This window comes from Gopherus evgoodei, chromosome 3, assembly GCF_007399415.2.
Source record: "Gopherus evgoodei ecotype Sinaloan lineage chromosome 3, rGopEvg1_v1.p, whole genome shotgun sequence".
In the NCBI taxonomy this organism is placed as follows: domain Eukaryota; kingdom Metazoa; phylum Chordata; order Testudines; family Testudinidae; genus Gopherus; species Gopherus evgoodei.
The window spans coordinates 199,689,995-199,714,688 of record NC_044324.1 but is presented as its reverse complement, the minus strand read 5'-3'; the positions used below and the strand labels follow the sequence as shown (position 1 = coordinate 199,714,688).

Sequence of the window (24,694 nt, the reverse complement as noted above, 5' to 3'; positions counted from 1 at the left end):
GCGCCCAAGTCGAAGGAGGCGAGACGAATGGACCTCCTGGGCCGCAAGGTCTATTCGACGGGAGCGCTACAGCTCAGGGTCTCGAATCAGCAGGCCCTCCTTAGCCGCTACTCCTTCAACTCGTGGGTAGCGGCGGGGAAATTCGCAGAGCTCTTACCACAGGTTGCCCGCCAGGAGTTTACCGCCATCCTGGATGAGGGCAAGAAAGTAGCGAGGACATCGCTACAAGCCTCTTTGCCACGACTCGTCAGCTCGGACCCTGGCCTCGGGGCTCACGATGCGCCGAATTTCCTGGCTGCAGGTCTCTGGCCTTCCACCGGAGCTCCAACATACTATCCAGGACCTCCCCTTCGAAGGCCAGGGCCTGTTTTCCGCTAAAACAGACCCCAGACTAAAGGACCTTAAGGATAATAGGGTCATAATACGGTTGCTGGGGATGCATACGCCTGCGACACAGCGCAGACCATTCCGGCAGCAGAACCAACAGCAGCAGTGTCGGCCGTATCCTCAGTTCCGTCCGCGGCAGGACCTCACTAGGCGCTGTGGCAGGAACAACCGACGCAGACAGTCAGGTGGCCAAACGGGGCAGAACCAAGGCTCCGCCAAGGCCCCTCCTGGACCTAAGCCTTCATTTTGAAGGTGCGCCCGAGGGCGCAGTACCAGTTTCCGCTCCGGATCCTTCCCCGCAGTTTTCCAACCGTCTTAATTTTTTCCTCCCAGCGTGGACCCAAATAACATCGGACCGTTGGGTCTTGCGTACGGTGCAGACCGGTTATCGCCTGCGGTTTTCTTTGCCCCCCCCCCACCATCCTCGTCCCTCTTCAGGGACCCCTCTCACGAGCAATTCCTCCGTCAGGAGGTGCACACGCTCCTCATCAAGGAGCCATAGAGGAGGTTCCAGAGTGCGAGAAGGGCAAGGGGTTTTATTCCCGCTACTTTCTAATCCCCAAGTCCAAGGGCGGCCTCAGGCCCATCCTCGACCTGCGGGAACTCAACAAGTATATGGTGCAGTTGAAGTGCCGTATGGTATCCCTTGGAACCATCATCCCATCCCTGGATCCCGGAGACTGGTATGCCGCCCTCGACATGCAGGACGCTTACTTCCATATCTCCATATCCCCCCAGCACAGGCGTTTCCTCCGCTTTGTGGTCGACCGCCGACATTATCAATTTGCGGTCCTCCCGTTTGGCCTCTCCACGGCCCCGAGGGTGTTCACGAAATGCATGGCAGTCGTCGTTGCACACCTTCTGCGTTGCTGCATTCACGTGTTTCCCTATCTCAACGACTGGCTGATCCGGGGCACATCGGAGCTGCAGGTCCGCGACCACGTCCGCAGGATCTGCAGCCTCTTTGCTGCCTTGGGCCTCGTGATCAACGTGGACAAGTCTACTCTGCTCCCCATGCAGCAGATAGAGTTCATCGGGGCCGTTCTGGACTCTACCCTGGCCAGGGCCTTGCTCCCCTTGCCCAGGTTCCAGTCGCTGTCGGCCATCATTCTGTGCTTGCAGGTGGCCCCGCTGACCTCTCTACGAACATGCCTGGCCCTCCTGGGCCATATGGCAGCCTGTATGTTCGTAACGGCGTATGCCCAACTACGCATGAGGCCTCTTCAATCTTGGCTCATCGCGCAGTACCGGCCGGCCAGACATTCGTTGGACACAGTCGTCACCGTTCCTCAGAGGGTACTGGACTCCCTTCGGTGGTGGCTGGACCAGTCCGTAGTCTGTGCGGGGCTCCCGTTTCATCCGCCCCAGCCCTCGGCATCCCTGACTACGGACGCCTCAGAACTGGGCTGGGGGGCGCACTGCGGTGCCCAGAGAACTCAGGGCTTGTGGACCCCTCAGGAGATGGACGTCCACATCAACATATGAGAGTTGAGGGTGGTCCGTCTTGCTTGTCAAGCGTTTGTCCATCTCCTTCAAGGTCGTTGTGTCGCAGTGTTCACCGACAACACGACGACCATGTTTTACATCAACAAGCAGGGCGGCACCAGGTCCTCTCCCCTATGTCTCGAGGCGATGCGTCTCTGGGAGTTTTGCATAGCCCATGCCGTTCATCTTTCCGCCTCCTATCTCCCGGGAGTGCGGAACACTCTAGCAGATCGACTGAGCAGATCCTTCCGCTCGCACGAGTTGTCCCTCCGTCCGGACGTCGCCCTCTTACTCTTCCAGAGGTGGGGTCGTCCCCGGATGGACCTCTTTGCGTCCAGGGAGAACAGGAAGTGTCGAGCATTCTGCTCCTTCCAGGGTCGGGAGCCAGGGTCTATAGCAGATGCCTTCCTGATCCCATGGGCGACCCACCTGTTTTACGCGTTCCCTCCCATTCTGCTGATACACAGGGTTCTCCTCAAGGTGCGCAGAGACAGAGCTTGGGTGATTCTCATAGCTCCAGCATGGGCCAGACAACATTGGTACCCCATGTTGCTGGACCTCTCAGTAGCCAACCCAGTTGCCCTGCCCCTACATCTGGACCTGATCACCCAGGACCACGGCAGGCTCTGTCACCCGGACCTTCCGTCTCTGCACCTTACGGCTTGGCTCCTGCGTGGTTGACAGGCTCTGAGCTATGCTGCTCTACCCCGGTTCGGGAGGTTCTCCTGGGCAGTAGAAAGCCTTCCACCAGGGCTACTTACTCGGCTAAGTGGAAGCGTTTTTCCTGTTGGTGTTCGGAGAAAGGTCTTCTCCCTATGGAGACTCCCATCACCACTATTCTAGACTACATCTGGTCCCTCAAGGCCCAGGGTCTGGCGTTGTCGTCCCTCCGGGTCCACCTAGCGGCCATCTCCGCGTTTCATCCTGGAGTGGACGAGTGTTCCATCTTCTCCCACCCTATGGTGGCGAGATTCCTGAAGGGACTGGAGCGTCTCTATCCACAGATCCGCCCTCCTGCCCCTTCATGGGACCTCAACCTGGTCCTAACTCGGCTCATGGGTCCTCCATTCGAGCCATTAGCCACTTGCTCCCTGCTCTATCTCTCGTGGAAGACCGCCTTCCTAGTGGCCATCACCTCAGCTAGACGGGTGTCAGAACTACGGGCCCTCACAGTAGATCCCCCATATACGGTCTTCCATAAAGACAAGGTGCAGCTGAGACCACACCCTGTCTTTCTTCCCAAGGTGGTCTCAGCTTTCCACATTAACCAGGAGATCTTCCTCCCCGTCTTTTTTTCCCAAAGCCCCATTCGTCCCGCAGGGAGCAGCAGCTCCACTCGCTAGATGTCCGTCGGGCGCTAGCATTTTATGTGGACAGGACCAAACTGTTCCGCAAGTCCCCCCAGTTATTCGTGGCGGTAGCGGACCGGGTCAAGGGGCTACCGATTTCCTCGCAGAGGATATCTTCCTGGGTTACCTCCTGCATCAGGACCTGCTACGACCTGGCCCACGTTCCGACGGGCCATGTGACTGCTCACTCCACCAGAGCACAGGCATCATCGCTGGCTTTCCTTGCCCGCGTGTCAATCCAAGAGATTTGTAGGGCGGCGACCTGGTCATCAGTCCACACGTTCGCTTCCCATTACGCCCTGGTTCAGCAGTCCAGAGATGATGCGGCCTTTGGCTCTGCAGTACTCCAGGCCGCGACCTCTCACTCCAACCCCACCGCCTAGGTAGGGCTTGGGATTCACCTACCTGGAATGGATATGAGCAATCACTCGAAGAAGAAAAGACGGTTACTCACCGTTGTAACTGTTGTTCTTCGAGATGTGTTGCTCATATCCATTCCACACCCGCCCTCCTTCCCCAGTGTCGGAGTAGCCGGCAAGAAGGAACTGAGGAGCGGGCGGGCCAGCAGGGGTATATATCTAGTGCCATAGTGGTGCCACTCTAGGCGGCGACCTGCCGGCCCACTGGAGTTGCTAGGGTAAAAAGTTTCCGGCAAACGTGCACGCGCGGCGCACACACCTACCTGGAATGGATATGAGCAACACATCTCGAAGAACAACAGTTACAACGGTGAGTAACCGTCTTTTTTAGTGACACATGCTGGAGGTCTCATGCTCTTAGTACTAAAACATCTCTGGAATTTCTAAACATGCATGAAAAATTCCTAATTCAAGTGTTTGCAGCCAACACGGAGGAATTCTTCTAGGTCTTGTCCTACCAAATAAAGAGATACTGATCACAGAACTAAAATTTAATGAGAGCTTAGGTACAAGTCTTCAAGCGATGTCGCTATGTGTGCTCCACTGTAGGTGTGTCTGTGTCCCTGTGCTGCTGATAGGAGAACTTTAGTGGCATTGTCCATTGGGCCCGTGCCTGGACTGTGTCTCCTTGTGCTGTGCCACGAGGCTAGCCCATATGCATGAGCTAACTGTCCTCAGGTCCTTCTCAACTGCCCCTGGCTAGAGATGGAGCCATTAGCAGTCAGTTAAGGCTATTGTTTTTCAGTTTGCAGTTCTTCTTCCAGTGCTTGCTCATGTCCATTCCATGCTAGGTGTGTGGGTGGGGGTATGTGTGTGCGCCACATGCACGGTTGCTGGAGATTTTTTCTTCAGTGATATCCGTGGGGCTGGTTCTGTTGCCCTCTGGAGTTGTGCACCTATGCACTGGTATAAATGGTGCTGCAGGCCCTGTGTCCTCTGTGGTTTTGTTTTTGTTTTTTTTACTATCTGTGACGGTTGCTGGAACGACCGCTCTTGCCAAGCAAGGCTCCTTTTCCCAGTGGTTTGGACTTCCTCTGTTTGACTACAATAACTATATAAATCACAATGTATATAGTTCTTAGTTAGAGTTAGTATATATAGTAGTGTTAGTAGCTGTCCCTCTTGTCACGAGACTTTTTGCCCCAGGAGCTGGGCATGCTCCAGTCCCCAGGCTTCAAGCTGTGTCCCGTGTGCAGCAAACTAATGCCAGTTAGTGACTCTCACACTAGCTGTCTAAAATGTCTAGGCAAGTCTCATGTTAAAGTACCAGATCTGTAGAGACTTCAAACTCTGCACAAAAAAGGATAGAGATATTCGACAGAAGGCCATTCTTGTAGAGGCGGCCCTCAGACTGGTCTCAGAGCCAAGCTGTTCTGAATCAGTGCCCAGCACCCTGACATTCATGTGGAGTGCTCCCTGGCCTGGGGCTCTTCCTAGCATTGCTCTCCATCGCTGGTGCAGAGGAAGAGGCATAAGAGACAATGCACTGAGAGATGGCATTCTCCAGTGCAAAGGAGAGACAAGCAGGGTATGACTAGCATAGTGAGATCCAGGTCAGGCCACTTACCCTCTCCAGAGCTTCTGATGGCTCCAATAACTCTGCCTAGGGCGCTTAGTCCAGTAAGGGACCCACCACCAACTCCCAGGAGCAGCTAGGGGGTCAGGTGTCTGCTGGCCCCTTTCCACCCAGAGGCTTTCCAGGTGGCAAAGGACCTGCTTTACCTCCCAATACCACCAACCCCTCAAGGCCTTTCATGAGCTAAGGTGACTCGGGACAGAAAGGGGCAGGATGCGGCAAGCTACTCCGCAGTACCATCCAGGGACAAGCCCTCCCAACGCAGCGGTCACCAGCCCGTTGCCGGTCCCCAGTTCCCCAGCACTGCCTGGAGGAGCAAGTGGGCACTGGGCCTAAAAACCCTTCTGCCAGTGCCTGGCCACTGCTTGATGCAGTGGCAGTACTGGAATCCTTGGAGATTTCTCCCTGTACACTCATACAAAGAGTACCACAGGACTCTTTGCCGCTTTTACAGATCCAGACTAACATGGCTACCCCTCTGATACTTGACACTGTGCAGGGCACTGCATTTAGCCGTATGGAGTGAAAATCCATCAACCTCATGAAGAAACTTGCACAAGTACAGACAGATATCATCTTCCTTTCCAAATGCAAACAGATGGACATCATACCAAATGGACTAAAGGTGAAAAATCCACTGCTATCTACATACTACACAGACCACAATGAGAGATTATGCCATACTCTATCAAAGAAACTGAGGAACCATCTGATCAGCATCCTATACAGCAAACAGAAAATCATCAAAAAAGAGCTCTCGAACCTAGAGACTCTCATAAATAACCAAACTTCCATACAAACGGACTTCACTAAAATAAAACAAGAGATCTACATTACTCACTTCACCTCTCTACAAAGGAAAAAGGATTGTAAGCTGTCTAAAATCCTGCCTGTCACATGGGGCCACAACAGTGGTACCCCTAACCCACCCAGCAATATCATCAATCTATCAAACTACACACTCAGGACAGACTTTTCTGCTGGGCTGTCTCGGGGACTCTCTTTCTGCCCTGCCACCCCCACAAACATGATACAGTTCTGCGGCGATCTGAAAGCCTACTTTCGCCATCTCCAACTGAAAGAATACTTTCAGGATAACACTGAACAGCCCACTGATACAGTTACCTTCCCACCAACAGCACAAGAACTCCACATGGACTCCTCCTGAGGGTCGAAATGACAGTGCTTCTGCTGATGTACACAGGCAGAAATTGTGGAAAAACATCACTTGCCTCATAACCTAAGTCTTGCAGAATGCAATGCCATCCACAGCCTCAGAAACCACCCTGACATTAGAGGCTGATAAAGGAGGGGCTGTTGTCATCATGAACAGGTCTGACTACCAAAAGGAGGCCTCCAGACAACTCTCCAATATCAAATTGTACAGGCCACTTCCCTCAGATTCCACTGAGGAATACACTAAGAAACTGCACCATCTACTCAGGACACTCCCTACACTAACACCGGAACAAATCAACATACCCTTAGAGTTCCGGCCAGGCTTATTCTATCTACTACCCAAGATCCACCGGAAATCCTGGACGCCCCATCATCTCGGGCATTGACACTTTCAGGCCATGGCTACACTGGCGCTTTACAGCGCTGCAACTTTTGCGCTCAGGGGTGTGAAAAAACACTCCCCTGAGCGCTGCAAGATACAGCGCTGTAAAGCCTCAGTGTAATCAGTGCCGCAGCACTGGGAGTGCGGCTCCCAGTGCTGCAAGCTACACCCGTAAGGGATGTGGTTTACATGCAGCGCTGGGAGAGCTCTCTCCGACCACACTCACACTTCAAAGCACTGCCGCGACAGCGCTTTGAAATGTCAAGTGTAGCCATACCCTCACTGAAGGACTGTCTGGATATGTGGACTCTCTGCTCATACTCTGCCACCAGCACTCCCAGCTGTCTCCGTGACACCACTGATTTCTTGAGAAAACTGCAGTGCATTGGTGACCTTCCAGAAAACATTATTCCAGCCACCATGGATGTAGGGGCTCTCTACACAAACATCCCACACACAGATGGAATACAAGCTGTCAGGAACAGTATCCCTGGTGATGCCACAGCACAACTGGTTGCTGAGCACAGTGCCTTTATCCTCACACACAACTATTTCAAAGTTGATGACAATATATACCTCCAGATCAGTGGCACCAATATGGGCACCTGCATGGCCCCACAATATGCCAACATTTTTATTGCTGACCTGGAGCAATGCTTCCTCAAGTCTCGTCCGTTCATGCCCCTTCTCTACCTACTCTACATTGATGACATCTTCATCATCTGGACCCATGGGAAGGAGACTCTCTGGAAAAATTCCACCACGATTTCAACAGCTTCCACCCCACCATCAACCTCAGTCTGGACTAGTCTACACGGGAGGTCCACTTCCTAGACATCACGGCGCAAATAAGTGATGGTCACGTTAACACCACCCTATACTGAAAACCTACTGACTGCTATGCCTACCTGCATACCTCCAGCTTCCATCCCAGGCACACCACACAATCCATTGTCTACAGCCAAGCACTGAGGTACAACCGCATCTGCTCCAACTCCTCAGACAGAGACTAACTCCTACAAAATCTTCACCAAGCATTCTCAAAACTACAATAGCCGCATGAGGAAATAAGGAAACAGATCAACAGAGCCAGACATGTACCCAGAAGCCGCCTACTGCAAGACAAACCCAAGAGAGAAACCAGCAGAACTCCACTGGCCATCACACACAGTCCCCAGCTAAAACCTCTCCAACGCATCATCAGGGATCTACAACCCATCCTGGACAATGATCCCTCACTTTCACAGGCCTTGGGTGGCAGGCCAGTCTTCGCCCACAGACAACCTGCCAACCTGACGCATATTCTCACCAGTAACTGCACGCTGCATCATAGTAACTCTAACTCAGGAACCAATCCATGCAACAAACCTCCATGCCAACTCTGCCCACATATCTACACCAGCGACACCGTCACAGGACCTATCCAGATCAACCACACTATCACCGGTTCATTCACCTGCACGTCCACCAATGTAATATACACCATCATATGCCAGCAATGCCCCTCTGCTATGAACATTGGCCAAAGTGGACAGTCCCTATGGAAAAGGATAAATGGACACAAATCAGATATTAGGAATGGCAATATACTAAAACCTGTAGGAGAACACTCCACTTCGATCTCCCTGGACGCACAATAGCAGATTTAAAGGTAGCCATCATGCAGCAAAAAAACTTTAGGACCGGACTTCAAGGAGAAACTGCTGAGCTCCAGTTCATCTGCAAATTTGACACCATCAGCTCAGGATTAAACAAAGACTGTGAATGGCTAGCCAACTACAAAAGCAGTTTCTTCTCCCTTGGTTTTCACACCTCAACTGCTAGAAGAGGGCCTCATCCTCCCTGATTGAACTAACCTGCTTCTTGCTTGCATATATATACCTGCCCCTGGAAATTTCCACTGCATGCATCTGATGAAGTGGCTATTCACCCACGAAAGCTCATGGTCCAATATGTCTGTTAGTCTATAAGGTGCCACAGGACTCTTTGCTACTCATACTTTGTGATGTCAGAAAGGCAAACTACTGTCTCTTTCCGCCTGGCTCTGGACCCAGACATGGGTACTGACCCTGGTGCCAATGTTCAGGAAATAGCCTCAGAGAACATGGTACAGGGGAAGGAGCCCCTTCTCCGGCACAGGCCTCCTCTTTGTCATCCCCAGATGAGGCTGTCGCAGACCCTTGTAACTCCCTCCCAGAAGAAGACTTCAGGGCCCACCAGGAGTTCCTGAAAAGGGTAGCTGTGAACTTGGGCCCAGATGTTGAGTAGCTTCAGGAGTTAGCACACAGCCTAATAGACATCCTGACTGCAGCTGCTCCTTCCAGAGTGGTCTTGCCTGTTAACAAAGCATTACTTGCACCCCCCCACCCCACCCCACTAGGGTCCCTGGTGGTGGTGGTGGCGAATGGGCAGGTCAGATGGGGCAGTTGAGTGGTACCCTCATAAATAAAGAGCCCAGGAGACTGGACCAGTTTGGATGTAAGGTTTATTAGCTGGGCAGTCTCCAGTTACGTATCTCCAACTAGCTCAGGATGTACGATTTTAATCTGTGGGAACCATTGTCCAAATTTAAGGACTCCGTGCCTCAGGAGTCAATGCAGGAGTCCATGGCCATCCTAGAGGAGGGTAAGACTGTCCAGGACCTCCCTCCAGGCGGCTCTGGATGCAGCTGACTCAGCAACCAAGACTATGGTGTCAGCAGTCACCATGAGGCACTGTTCGTGGCTCCAGTCATCTGGCCTCCCTCAGAAAGGCAGCAGTCCATCCAGTACCTTCCCTTTCAGGCCACCTCCCTGTTCTTGGAACAAACAGACTTAAAGCTTCAAGAACTTGATGGCCACCTTTTGCTCCTTGGGCCTTTTACAGGCCTCCAGCTTCCAGGAAGCACTTTAGGCCCCCAGCAGCCTCCCAAGTTTGCAATGCCTCCCAGTGAGAGCCCTACAAAAGAAAAGGGAAGAGTTATAAATGATGCCAACCCTTCCTTCCCACCTCAGCCTCCCAGTCAGGATCTCTTAGATATTGCAGCGGGGCTAGGCAGGCCTTTTCAAGGTATGCCCGAGGCTGATAGATCTGGAGTTGAGACTGATATATCACACCTTTTTGGTTTTGGAATGCTTATCGCCCTTCAACCCAGCACAATCATATGTAACATCAGACTGTTGGAAACTCAGTACAGTAACAGTCAGTTACAGCATCCAGGCCTCTGAACCACCTCAGGAGATGGAGGAAGCCAGAATGGAGGAGGACCTAAGGCCAAATCCTCCTCGTCCTCGGACAAAGTTGTTGTGCCTCCTCCACCATTTCTGGCAGATGACTTCCATCTTTTCAGGAGCTGGCAAGGAGGGCGGTGGACATCCTTCACAAAGAGATCAGACACACCCAGCATCAACTGCTCAATATCTTCCACTCTTCCTCCTTATCAAAGGTTGCCCTTTCAATTAATGAGGCCGTTTTAGACCTGGGCAAAACAGTTTGGCAAACCCTGGCTTCGGTGGCTCCAGCTTTCCAGCGGGCAGATAAAAAGTAGTATGTCCTAGCAAAGGAACATAATTTCCTTTTTTTCCGACTCACCACCCAATTCCATCATGGTAGACACTATCAGTTCCCGTGGCAGGCAGCACTAGTGTAGTGCTACATCAGACGACAGAGACTGGAAATACCAGAATCTCTTTGGCAGGAAGACATTCCTCGATCCCCTTGTAATTCTGTATTGTCAACTGCCAGGTTGAATTTTTTTTATTGAAAAACTGCCAGAGCTGCATCCGGAATCCTTTAAAGAGGGACAGTTAGTATAAAAAACTTTGTTTCAATCGTCCCTTGACACTGCTGATACAGCAGTTAGGTCCACCTCCACAGCGTTGGTGATGCGACTGACATCATGGCTCTATTTATTGGGATTTGCAAAAGAGGTGCAGTCCACAGTGGAAGTTCTTCCTTAGGGCACAAAAGGCTTTACCGAAAAGATGGACGTCTCCCTTCATACCCATAAGGATTCCAGGACTACCCTAAAGTCACTTGGAATGTATACTCTGGGGCAAAAAAGGTGTTTTAGTTCCCAATCTCAACACAGACCATATGCGGCTCTATATCAACCTCAGCCCATTACAAACTGCAGAGAGGAAAAGGAAAATTCCCAAAGTGCAAACAGTCTGGTCCACAAAACTTGTCCCAACTTCTTGCATCTAAACATCATTTTTGATGGGTAGGTTGAGGCACCGTGAGACCACTCTCTGCAACTGACGCAATCGACCCTGGTTGTATACCTATTTGTCCACCGACTGACAGTGTTCCACAGTTCTTGGGAATGCATAATGTCGGATCAGTGGCTTTTACTGATGGTCCAATCTGGTTATTCCATCTATTTCACCTTCCTTCCCTGTCCCTCTTCAGGAACCCTATTCATGAGAATATACTACAACAGGGAATAGATCACCTCTTCCAGTTAGGAGCCATAGAATCAGTACCTCAGTATCTGCGAGGCAAGAAATTCTGCTCTTCATACTATCCAAAAGAAAGGGAGGTTGGAGACCCTTACTGGACCTCAGAGCTGTCAACAAGTTTATCAAGGCTCAGAAGTTCAAGATGGTCACCTTATCGATGATCATTCCAACTTTTGAAACAGGGAGACTGATTTTTGGCCCTCATCCTTCAGGATGCCTATTTTAATATCTCGATCCTACTGGCTCTCAGATGATTTCTCAGGTTCAGTCTTGAACATGGCCATTATCAATACAGTGTCTGTCATCAGCCCCAAGAGCTTTTTCCAAAGTTCTTTGTGATAGCTACTCACGCTTGCAAGTGAAAATGATTTGCCCATACCTGGAGACTCTGTCCTCAGAGCCCGATATCTTCAGGAGGGCCCACAAAGCTGTTGACACTATGATACGCTTGTTCACAGAACCGAGTTTACAGATCAATACCCAGAAGTCAACTCTCACTCCAGTTCAACACTTAGAATCCGTAGAGGCTAACTTAGACATCCTACAGGCCAAAGCCCTCCTACCTCAGCATAAGTTCCTATCCCAGGTTTCACTCACAGGCACCATTCAGTACAGTCCATGGATACCAGCCAGACTCTGCCTCTAACTCCTAGGGCATATGGCAGCAGGCATGGGAGAAATACCACATGCCAGACTCCATATTTGATACTGCCAACTATGATTTAATTCGGTTTACAGACCAAACAGGGACAGGCTGGATAAACCTCTGTCACTACCCACTAGAATTAAAAACTCCTTGAACTGGTGGAAGGACCTGACCAATCTGTGCAAAGGGATCCCCTTCACACGTCACTATTGTTGCTCCTTACCACCAACGCATAACTCATAGGGTGGAGTGCACATTTAAATTGCCTCACGACTCAAGGTAAATTGTCACCTATGGAGATGTCTGTACACATCAATCTCTAACTGAGAGTGGTCATGAATGCCTACGCCAATTTCCTCCAGCTGATTGCAGGATCAAATACAAAGATCTTAACAGACAACGTAGCCTGTATGTACTACATCAACCATCGGTAGGGAGTGGGGAGACTGGAACTGGTGCATTTCTCACGTCGCTTTGTTCGTGGCTAACCTTTTGGACATGAAAACTCTATAGTAGACAACCTCAGTCGCAGATTCCTGCATAGTCATGAGTGGGAGATGCACCCATCAGTACTCCACAACTTGTTCAAGAAATGTCCATGCTACTGCTCCAGGGTGGGGATGGGACAGCACTCTCTGGACAATGCTCCTCTTCTTGCTTGGGACAAGGGCCTTTATGCCTTTTTTCTGTTTTCCTCTTCTGCTGAGGGTCCTGTTTAAAAATAAAAAGGAACAGAGCTCCTGTCATCCTGATTGCTCCTACTTGGCTGAGACAGACCTGATATCCTGACCTGACACAGCTCGCAACGTGCCAAAGGTCTCTCTCCAACTTTTCTGCACCTCCTCTCACAAGCCCAGGGGTGTACCCTACATTCCAACTTGGGGATTCTCTGCCTCAAAGCATAGCTCCTCATTAGTTCCAGCATCTAGAACAGGGGTCTCAAACTCAATTTGACTTAGAGCCAGTGCCAGTCCTCATCCTCTCAGTGGGCCAATAATGTCACTGAAGATGGTGTTCAGAAGAGAAAATGTTTATATCATATTTATTTTTAATTTCTTTGAAATAATAAAGTTGTTCTGTCAATTTGTTGATGTTTGGCCTCCGTGACTGAGCAATTGAAACTTTCAGGATTGCAGCAAGGTGTGCATCGGATAGTTGTGTTCGGTATTTTGACTTGTTTATATTCATTGTGGGGGGAAAAAGTGATGCCTCTACGGCTTCCTTTGTCTGACAACTAAGGATATCTCTGTCCCTCTCCCCCAGCCAATAGGAGCTGTGAGGGGCAGCACGTATGTTGGATATTTGTCTGAGGCGTATCTGCCTGCGTCTCTCCTCCCATCTCTCCTTCGCAGGCTGCAGTGGAGAGGTTCTTGGGACGCAGATGGCCCGCAGGCCAGGAGTTTGAGACCCCTGATCTAGAAAGTTCATACTCAAAGGAAAATACAAGAGGCTAAATTACAGAGTAGAAAGTCCTCCCCACTACATACTTACCTGCTGAAATGGTCCAGGTCTCAGATTTGGTGCACATCCCAACAAATATATCAGCAACTCTTCCATATAATCTAGAATATGCTCTGACCCTTAAAGTCAAGATTATCCCTAAAATCTCTTAAGGTCTTTCTAGTAGCTATTACAGCTGGGATACTCGATGCTGTCACACCCAGCCACTAAAAGGTTCATTATGGTTATAATAAACCTCTTCCCTTGACCTCGTCTCAATAGCGCATGTGGGACCTAAATCTGATAGTGAAAGGGCTGACTAGACTCCTCTTTGAACCCATGGCCACCTGTTCACTAACATACTTATCAATTAAAATGACATTCTTGATGGCTATTACCTCAACCAGAAGAATAGGAGAGAGAGCAGCTTTGAGGGTGCCCCCCGCCCTTCACATCCAAAATTCATCCCTAACGTTCTCTCCATTTCACATGATTCAATCGATTCACCTTCCAGTCTTCTACCCCCAAGCCTCACCAAGACAATAGGGAGGCTATACTACATATCCTAGATGTTAGGAGAGTCTTGGCCTTCTACCTGGGTAGAACAAAAGTCTTCAGGAAGTCTGAGACTTTTCCTTTCTGTGGTGGAAAGCTCCAAGGGCTCTCTAAGTGGGTCTTTAATTGCTATCAAATTCATAATGTGACACCCCCCACGCCCCCAGACTCAATCTGTACATTTTCCACAAGGTCAGTCTCCTCATCCGTTGCTTTTTTTTTTCAAGGATGTTCCTCTCTCAGAGATCTGCAGAGTGGCGACAGGATGTCAGTCCATACTTTTGCAGACACTCGGCCTCTGATGCCATCTTTGGTTCTACAGGACTTGACCCAACTGCAAAATCCCTTCAAAAGGGGTGCTGCTCGGAAGTCACCTACAGTGGAGCACCTATAGGGACACTACTTGAAGAAGTTATCGTGTGTAGTAACGATGGTTCTTCGAGATGTGTCCCTATGGGTGTTCCACAACCCACCCTCCTCCCCTCTACGTTGGAGTTCTCCTTTTATGACTGCAATAGAGAAGGAACGGAGGACAGTTAGCTTGCTAGCGGTGTCTAGCCTCGTGGTGCAGCATGAGGAGAGACAGTCCAGGCACAGGCCCAATGGACACGGCTATCGAAGTTCTCCAGTCAGCAGGATTCAGACACACCTACAGTGGAACACCCATAGGGGGGACACATCTCAAAGAACCATCATTACTGCACAATGTGAATAACTTCTTATCATGACTTGATTTACATTTATAAAGTGCAAGCAAAATAAAGTCCTGACCAGTAATATATGTACTTGATGCTTTATTAGAGCCAGTTTTACAAAGCTGAAAATAGTTGAGCCAAATCAGCTGGGAGGAAGAATTTAATCAGGAAAACGAGTAATTTGGAATATTTTAAGAACACTTTACTAGATGCCCAAACAGCACAAATGAGGGGGAAAAGCCATACTGGTTAAAAAATCAACATGGTTTAGAGGGAAAGTGAAGGCAGCTATAGATAGATATATATCTATACACTCACAGATAAATAGAAGAAAGGGAAAGTCGATAGTAATGAGTATGTCAGAAGTTAGGCATCAGAGAAAATTGATAAGGGAAGCCAAGGGACACAAGGAGAACTCTGGCCAGCAGAATTAAAGACAGTAAGGAGGAATTTTTAAAATATATTAAGGACAAAAAGAATCCTCTGGTCACATTGATCCATCATTAGATGGAAGTTGTAGAATTATCAACAAGAATGCAGGAAAAGCAGAAGTATTCAATAAATATTTCTGCTCTCTATTTGGAGAGAAAACAGATTATATAGTCTTGTTATGTGGTGATAACACTTTCCATTGCATTAGTATTTCTGGAGTATGTTAAACAGAAGCTACTAAAGATAGACATATTTAAATCAGCAAGTCCAGATAACTCAGATCCAAGAGTTTTTTAAAAGCTGGCTGAGGATGTCTCTGGACTGTTAATGTTTGTTTTCAGTTAGTCTTGGAGTAGTGGGGAGGTTTCAGAAGACTGGAAGAAAGCTAATGCTGTGTTAGGTTTTAAAAAGTGTAAATGGGATGGCCCTGGTAATTACAGGCTTGTCAGCCTTAAATCTATCTTGGGCAAGATAATGGAGCAGCTGACGTGGGACTCAGTTAATAAAGAATTAAAGGGAGTTAATGTAACTAATGTAAATCAACACTAGTTATGGAAAATAAATCCTGTCAAACTAACTTGATATCTTTTTTTGATGAGAGTACAAGTTTTGTTGATAAAGGTAAGAGTGCTGACATGATAGACTGCATGACATTTCCATTAAAAAAACAGAATGATATAAATTGATATGGCACACATTAAGTGGATTAAAAGCTGGTTAACTGAAAGGTGTCCAAATGTAATGGTAAATGGAGAATCATTGTCAGACTTGTTTCCAGTGGGATCCCACAGAGATCAGTTCTTGGTCCTATGCTATTTAACATTTGCATCAGTGACCTGGAAGAAAACATAAAATCATCACTGATAAAGTTGCAGATGACACAGAAATTGGAGGAGTGGCAAATAATGAAGCAGACAGGATTCAGAGTGATCTGGGCACAAGCAAAGAATACGCATTTTAATACACCTTATTGTAAATATATATATCTAGGAACAAATATGTTCTGTCCTGGGAAGCAGTGATTCAGAAAAAGATTTGGGTATTGTAGTGAATAATTAAGTGAACATGAGCCCCCTGTGTGATGCTGTGGCCAAAAAATCTAATGCAATCCTGGGACGCATAAACGGGAATCTCGAGTAGAAGTAGAGAAATTATTTTACCTCTATATTTGGCACTGGTATGACTGCTGCTGGAATACTGTGTCCGGTTCTGGTTCCTACAGTTCAAAAAGGATTTTGATAAATTGGAGAGGTTCAGCTCCCAGACTGTTGCACTGGGCCGCACAGTATGGGGAGGAGGTGACCTGCCCTCTGTGGAGAAAGAAGTGGTTCAGGACTATTTAGATAGCTGGATGAGCACAAGTCCATAGGGCCGGATGTATTGCATCCGAGGGTACTAAAGGAGTTGGTGGATGTGATTGCAGAGCCATTGGCCATTATCTTTAAAAACTCATGGCGATTGGGGGCGTCCTTGTTGACTTGAAAAAGACTAATGTAGTGCCCATCTTTAAAAAAGGGAAGGAGGATGATCTGGGGAACTACAGGCCTTTAAGCCTCACCTCAGTTCCTGGAAAAAATCATAGAGCAGGTCCTCAAGGAATCAATGTTGAAGCACTTAGAGGAGAGGAAAGTGATCAGGAACAGTCAGAATGGATTCACAAAGGGCAAGTCATGACTGACTAACCTAATTGCCTTCTATGTTGAGATAAGTGGCTCTGTGGATAAGGGGAAAGCAGTGGACGTTTTTATTCCTTGACTTTAGTGAAGCTTTTGATATGGTCTCCCACAGTATTCTTGCTAGCAAGTTAAAGTAGTATGAGCTGGATGAATGGACTATAACATGGATAGAAAGCTGGCTACATCATCTGGCTCAATGGGCTGTGATCAATGGTCGGTCCTGGGGCCGGTTTTGCTAAATATCTTTATTAATGATCTGTAAGATCCGGTGGATTGCCCCCCCAGCAAATTTCAGATGACCGTAAACTGGGAGGAGTGATAGATATGCTGGAGGGTAGGGATAGGGTCCAGAGGGATCTGGACAAATTAGAGGACTGGGCCAAAGAAAATCTGAGATTCAGCAAGGACAAGTGTAGAGTCCTGCACTTAGGATGGAAGAACCCATGCACCGGTACAGACTAGGGACCGAAAGACTAGGCAGCAGTTCAGCAGAAAAGGACCTAGGAGTTACAGTAGATGAGAAGCTGGATATGAGTCAACAGTGTGCCCTTGTTGCCAAGAAGGCTAAAGGCATTTTGGGCTGTATAAGTAGGAGTATTGCCAGCAGTTCATTCCCCTCTTTTTGGTATTCGTGAGGCCTCATCCAGAGTACTGTGTCCAGTTTTGGTCCCCCCTCCCCATTACAGAAAGGATGTGGACAAATTGGGGAGAGTCCAACAGAGGCAACTAAAATGAGTAGGGGATTGGGGCACATGACTTATGAGGAGAGGCTGAGGGAATTGGGCTCTTACTGCAGAAGAGAAGAGTGAGGGAAGGATTTGCTAGCAGCCTTCAACTACCTGAAGGGGTGTTCCAAAGAGGGTGGAGCTAGGCTGTTCTCATTGGTGGCAGATGACAGAACAAGGAGCAATGATTTCAAGTTTCAGTGGGGGAGGTCTAGGTTGGATATTAGGAAACACTATTTCACTAGCAGGCTGGTGAGGTACTGGAATGGGTTACCTAGGAAGGTGATGGAATCTCCATCCTTAGAGGTTTTTAAGGCCCGGCTTGACAAAGCCCTGGCTAGGATGATTTAGTTGGTGTTTGGTCCTGCTTTGAGCAGAGGGGTTGGACTAGATGACCTCCTAAGGTCTCTTCCAACCTTAGTCTTCTATGATTCTATGATACTCCACTTAGGAAGGAATAATTAGTTGCACACATACAAATGGGAAATGACTGCCTAGGAAGGAATACTGCAGAAAAGGATCTGGGGGTTATAATGGATCACAAGCTAAATGAGCCAACAGTGTAGCACTGTTGCAAATAAAGCAAACATCATTCAGGGATGCATTAGCAGGAGTATTGTAAGCAAGATACAAGAAGTAATTCTTCTGCTCTACTCTGCGCTGAGAGCGCCTCACTGGAGTATTGTGTCAAGTTCTGGGTCCCACATTTCAGGAAGGATGTGGACAGATTGGAGAAGGTCCAGCTTAAAGATCTAGAAACATGACCTATGAGGAAAGATTGAAAAAAATAGCTTTGTTTAGTCTGGAGATGAGAAGACTGAGAGGGAACATAACAATTTTCAAATATGTAAAAGGTGATTACAAGAAAGACAGTGAAAAATTGTTCTCGTTCACCCCTGAGGATAGGACAAGAAGTAAAGGGGTTAAATTGCAGCAAGTGGGGTTTAGGTCAGACATTAGGAGAAAATTCCTGTCAGGTTAGTTAAGCACTGGAATAAATTGCCTAGGGAGGTTGTGGATTCTATTGGTGGTTGTTTTTAAGAGCAGGCTAGATAAACGCCTGTCAGGGATGGTCTAGATAATACTTAGTCTTGCCTGGAGTGCAGGAAACTGGACTTAGAAGACTTCTCAAGGTCCTTCCAGTCCTACACTTTTATGAGTAAATACTATGTACCCTCCAACGGCTCGGAATACCACTGCTCCCATGCCACCCCACATTTCATGGTTGTCAATGCTATAAATGAGAGAGACAGACAACATTGCTCCAGATCAACTACTCACACCAAGAAGGCCCCAAGCTCTCCAGCAATGCCATGGATGATTCCCTTCACTAATTGAAGGACTCTAGAGTAACTCTCTAATTCCTGGACATCTGTGCAGAGAAAATTCATCACGTCACAGCCAAACCGTCTCACCCAGTCCAATACGAAACCTTTCAAAGAAGAATCATACAATTGTCCAAGAAGAGGCCTGGATTCCACAAGAAGGGCCCATCATCTTCTGTCATCTTTCAGTAAGCAACTTCTAACAGTCTGTTTTGGCTGTTCATTTGAAGGTAAAGAGTTCTTCCATCATCTGGGTCATATGTTGCACCACCGTCCTGCTATACTCCTCTCCACACCTCCCCCAGTGATAGCTTGAAAAAGGAAAGACTTTCTTGGGAGAACATCACATTAGACAGATGCTAGAAGTCATTACGTTACATCTCTTCAGATCCATCCTCCTCCACTCCCCTTCTTTTCCCTTTTCAAGGACCCTTCTCACAAGGGACTCCTAACGCAGGAGTTACAATCTCTCCTGCTGGAGGTAATCAGACTAGTTCCCTATCTTTCATCAGGAAAGAGTTCTACTCCAGGTAGAAGTACCCAAGGAACCCAAGAGGAAAGGAGGATGGAGACCAGCCATGGACCTCAAGACTCTGAACACATTCATTCTATGACAGAGGTTCAAATGGTAACCCTAGCAACAATAATACAGTGTTATATCAGGGGACTGGTTTGTGGCCCTTGACGTTCAGGATGTGTATTTTCATATAGCAATGCATCCAGCTTGCAGATGTGTACTTCAGTTTGTCATTGGCAGCGACCACTATCAGTATTGAGTGCTTCCCCTTGGCTTTTCAGCTGTGCCAAGGGTCTTTAAGGTCCTCTCGGTCATTGCAACCCATCTGCAGCAAAAGGGAATAGTAGTCCTCCCATCTGGACGAATGGTTTGTCAAAGATCATTCCTTCCCCGAGGTACAATCAGCAACCAACATTCTTTGGGGCTTTTACCCCCCAAAAATGGATTTTGGGACACTCCTGTAATAACCTCCCTAATACCCCATTAGTCTGTTCTTCTGAAGGATGAGTTTCCAGGGTTGTTAAGGAAACACCGAGGACACAGATACAACTTTCTGATAAGGTGATTGACACCGGAGGTATATTTTCCAAAACAGTGTCTTCTTATTAAAGTAACTAATCCTACTGCAGTATACCCTATGTACTCGTTCATTAGCCCATTCGTTTATAAGCCGGCCCCCCAAAATGGATAGATAAAAATAGCAGAAACTGTATGACCCTTTCATAAGCTGATCCTATATTTCAGGAGTTGGAAAACTTTGGGTCCCAGCCCATCAGGGTGAGGTGCTGGCGGGTCGAGACGTTTTGTTTACTTGGAGTGTCTGCAGGCATGGAGCCCCTCACTCTCTGTGGCTGCAGTTTGCCGTTCTCTGCCAATGGGAGTTGTACAAAGTGGCGTCACTTCCCACAGCTCCCATTGGCTGGGAATGGCAAACTGTGGCCGCAGAGAGGCTCCATGCCTGCAGACGCTCCAGGTAAACAAAAAGACAATGTATTAGATATTCAGTGATTCCATAGAACAGGAGTCGGCAGCCTTTCAGAAGTGGTGTGCCAAGTCTTCATTTTATTTGCGGTAATTTGAAGTTTTGTGTGCCAGTAATACATTTTACATTTACAGGGGCCGGTGGATGGAACCTCAGACTGGCAGCAGGCTGAACGGACCAGTGGCTGGGACCCTTGGCCGGCAGCTGGTTGAGCGAGGCCAGTGGCTGGGACCCTGGCTGGGGTTCCGTCTGCTGGCCCCTGCCAAACGGGGTCTCGGCCGCTGGCCCCATTCAGCCGGCTGCCAGCCAGGGGTTCCATCCATTCAGGCCAGCAGCTGAGCGGGGCCGGCGGCAGGGACACCAGGCTGGCAGCAGCTTATCACAGTAAATCAGCTCGTGTGCTTGCCTTTGGCACGTGTGCCATAGATTGCCAACCCCTGCCATAGAGTTTAAAATCATCAAATTTTGGAGTAGACCCATTTATAAGCCGACCCCTGCTCTTTGGTGTGTCATTTTTTTACTAAAAATATTAGTCTTATGAACGAGTATATACGGTAATCTGAAAACAGAGTCAGACACAAATCCCTAATTGCAAGTTAGAGCATTCACACTGCAATTGCATACAATGTAAATGATTCTAAGCAAAGCACTTTGCTACAAATGGCCAATTTGTAACAAATTGCTGACTGCTCATAAATTATACATTAAATTTTACATAAGTTGCAGTTAATAACAATATTTCATGCATTCTTATTAACGCACACATATATTTCAAGCATACACATTAAATACTATGCTAGACTACACTACACTGAAAATTATATTTAAAAGCTGGCAGACTTACTTTATAAATCCTTTGGTATCCTTTAATTGCTGTTACTACTTTTGATAAATCTTTTGGAATTCTTCAATCATGGTTGCTGCTGTGCTCTGGTCAGTCAGCTTCGTTTTGTTCTGGTCATCTTCTCTGTCTCTACACTAGGCCTTGTCTACACTACAGGGAAAAGTCAATCTGAGCTACACAATTTGAGTTATGTCAGTAGCATAACTCAAGTCGAAGTAGCTTAGATCTACTTACCGCGGGGGCCACGCTACGCAGTGTTGACGGGAGACATTCTCCCATTGACTCCCCTTACTCTTCTCGATCCGATGGAGTACAGGAGTCGATGGGAGAGCGATCTGCAGTTGATGTAGGGGGTCTTCACTAGAGACACTAAATCGACTGCCAATGCATTAATTGCTGCATGTCGATCCCCCGCAGTAAGTGTAGACAAGCCCACAGTTTCTGATCATTCTTTAGCAGCTCTCCTTGCTGGCTTCCAATTTCTTCATCCGTCTTCCACTGACTGCTTTCCTCGCTGGCTCCTGACTGACTGCCAGCACAGTCTTTTGATACTGTTCTAATACGCATTACCTCATCTTCCTCTATCAGAAGAGGCAGCCCTAAATTGGCCTAAGTCAGATCAGGCTGAGGCAGCTTGACCTTTCTGTCCCTCCTTTTGTTCTGCACATGCTCAATTTTGCTGTTTACTTCAGAGTTATGATTCTGCTGACCCACTCACCTACAAGGCCTTTTGCCAGAGCGCCATCCTAGCACTCCTGAACATTCTGCCAATTAACTGAACTTTTCATCCTGTGTTAGTACTGCGCCTGCTCAAGATCTGCAGCTTTCATCTTAGAGTAGATTAGCTCCTGCTTATTCACAATACAGATCAAGCAGACGAAATGGAGGCTGGAGAATTTCTCTAGTAATAAGGCAGCTGAACTTGCCTGAGTCCCTCTCTCCACTTGCCTCTGACAGCAGACCTACTGTCTCAAGAATTGGGGACAATAACTCGTCCCAATCTCTCCATGTTACATCTCAAGCCCTAGGTCCTCAGTGGCTCTCAGGTGTAGAAATGGATTGTTCTTTTTAAATACAGAATGTGCTGTTGAATAGTAGGAAGTCCTCTGCAAGAAAGACTTGCCTGCAAAAGTAGAAGCAATTTTAGTCCTCCTGCAGCAGGCATCATCTCATTCTAATTCTCATTTCACTGTTATAGTAGAGTACCTGCTGAATTTAAAAACCTTGGGTTCGTCACTGAGCTCCATCAAAGTCTGCCTGGCTGCTATTTTAGCTTTTCATATACTGGTTGAGGGGTTTTCAGTATTCTCATTCCCTACTATTTCAAGGTTTATTAAGGGTTTAACCAAACTTTTTCCTCATACCAAGAGGTCCTGCTCTGTGTTGGGACCTTGAGCTTAGTTTTTAACTAGAGCAAATACTCTTCCAGCCCATACCAAACTGAACTTTCCACATTTGTCCTTCAAAACTTCATTTGTCGCAGTCATCATTTGACTAGAAAGGTTAGGTGAGTTGGGAGCCCCTGTGGCAGATCCAGCCTGCCCAGTGTTTTTACTGGGACATGGTGACTCTGCATGCCCATTCCTGCTTTCTGCCCAAGGTGTTGTCAGACTTCCACATCAACCAGGATGTTCAGTTGGAAATCTTCCACTCCAGATCTCACGTTTCAAAGTAAGACCTAGTCTTCACACTATAGGCTTAAGGAGAGGCCTCACGTTCTACCTCAAAAGAGCTAGGCCCTTCAGAGCCTCTCCTAGTCTTGTCTCTTTCACATATAGGACAATGGGACCCCCTTTTCACCCAAAGACTGTCAAAATGGGTTTCAGGGTGCATTTTGGCATGTTATGAAGCTTTTTGAGTGCGTGAACACACACACCCAAGAAGGGTGACTGCCCAGGCAGCTTCTGTTACTCTGCCTAAAATCATACCCATTGCTGCAGACATTTGTAAAGCTACCACCTGGTTGTGCTTGCATACTTTTCCTCAGCACTGTGCTTTCAGACGTGCTTTCAGGGCAGATGCAGCCTTTGATGGCTCTGTTCTTGAATCAGCACTAGATCTAGTTTGGGCACTCTTCAGAAGTCCCTTAAAGTGGAGCACTGATAGGAACAACAACTTGAAGGAGGAGTGGTTACTTACTTGTACAGTAACTGTAGTTCTTCAAGATGTTTTGTTCCTGTGGGTGTTCTTCCACCTGCCTTCCATCCCCTCTACTTCAAAGTTCTTGGCTCTGGCCAGATTTCGTGATAGAGAGGGAACAGGAAGTGCACCCTCCCCTATATGCCCTCAGATAAGAGCACAAGGCTATATAGGGCACTGGTGCAGAACCCATGAACCAAAAATCTCCAACTGAAAGTGCACAGGCATGTATGAACCTAAAGTGGAGCACTCATAGGGACAAAATACCTTTAAGAACCATTTATTTTGTTCTCTAAATTCTAAGGAAAAATATTTTTTTTATTCTAATCAGTAAATAAAATGTTAATAGCTTTTGAGAACAAGATTAGAAGTAGAAACTTCAATTGTCAGTTTGGTTAATTTTCTCCAAAAGATGCTGTTGATTTGAAGTTTCATGTTTGCAGGGTGAATTAGACTCATTTCTATATTCTTACCAAACACTTCTGATTGGTCAGATTTACCTTTGCTTGACCTACTTAGTCTGGTCCTATATTTAGGACATTGATTCCATTCCCCCTTCTTTGGAAGATGCCTTTCAGCAGCTGTTCAGTTTAAATTCCTCTGTTTTCTGGGTTGCAGTGTGGGTGTGCAACATATTGTAAGGTGACTTTTTCAAAGGAGGTGTAGATTTGTGTATAATTGATGTATATTAAAATGTTTGTCCTTCAGCTAAAGAGAGTGAAGACAAAGAGAATCTCCCAAAAAGGACTTCCGCTGGTGGATTCAAATTCACTTTTTCCCACTCTGCCAGTGCAGCTAATGGAGCAAATAGTACAAACAATAAATCTGTAGCAGCTCAGACATCACCAGCAAGTTCTAATGGTTCCTCTTCAAAGAACACAAACTTGACTACAGCGGTAACAGCCGCTAAGGTGAGAGAACTTGCATTTGTAAAAGCAGACATCCCCCTACTCCAGAAAGAGTAAGAGTATGAGTTTTTCATCCTTGTAACACGTTAATGAAACCATACTGATTTGTACTGTGTTAAGTCCTATATTGTGTGACAATAGAAACAAGGCTGAGGGCAGTCTGTCTTGGATGGACCAGTTAAGGATAAAATATTTCAAGTCCAGTCACATTTTACTAATTTTTGGGGAGCATAAAAACACATTTTTTTAGCAATTCCAAGCTCTTGTAGATTTTTACCACGTAGAGTCACCAATCTTGCATTTCCAGCTGACACGAGGGGATCAGATTCCCAAGTATTAAAAAAGCTGTTAGCCATGGCAGGAGTCTTAAGATATTGAGAGAACCAGATTTCCATTGGCTCAACGGAAACATTTTTTCTTACTGTTTTTTGAGATGTGGCATTAACAAGACACACTGATTGTTTCCTCTGAACTGTCTATATCAGTGGAACCACAGTTATGGAATTCATGCTAATACCTTTAAGCAGACACACACAGGACTTGGATGGTAGTTGAAGACTCATATTACAGTGAGAGACCAGTAGTTAATTTCTA

The 24,694-nt window shown here is 47.4% G+C and overlaps 1 protein-coding gene across 7 annotated transcripts in view; it reads left to right on the top strand.

Moving 5' to 3' along the window:
- Nucleotides 1-24,694, top strand: part of PPP4R3B (protein phosphatase 4 regulatory subunit 3B) — a 103,929-nt gene that overhangs the window by 76,661 nt on the left and 2,574 nt on the right. For 4 of the 7 annotated variants that reach the window (XM_030557804.1, XM_030557802.1, XM_030557803.1 and 1 more), the window contains one exon: nt 23,901-24,103. In XM_030557804.1, coding sequence (XP_030413664.1) covers nt 23,901-24,103 — 203 coding nt within the window. Of the gene's footprint in view, nt 1-14,084; nt 14,953-23,900; nt 24,104-24,694 lie in introns of those variants that run through there. The other 3 variants (XR_003999772.1, XR_003999771.1, XM_030557805.1) reach the window with 2 other exon arrangements.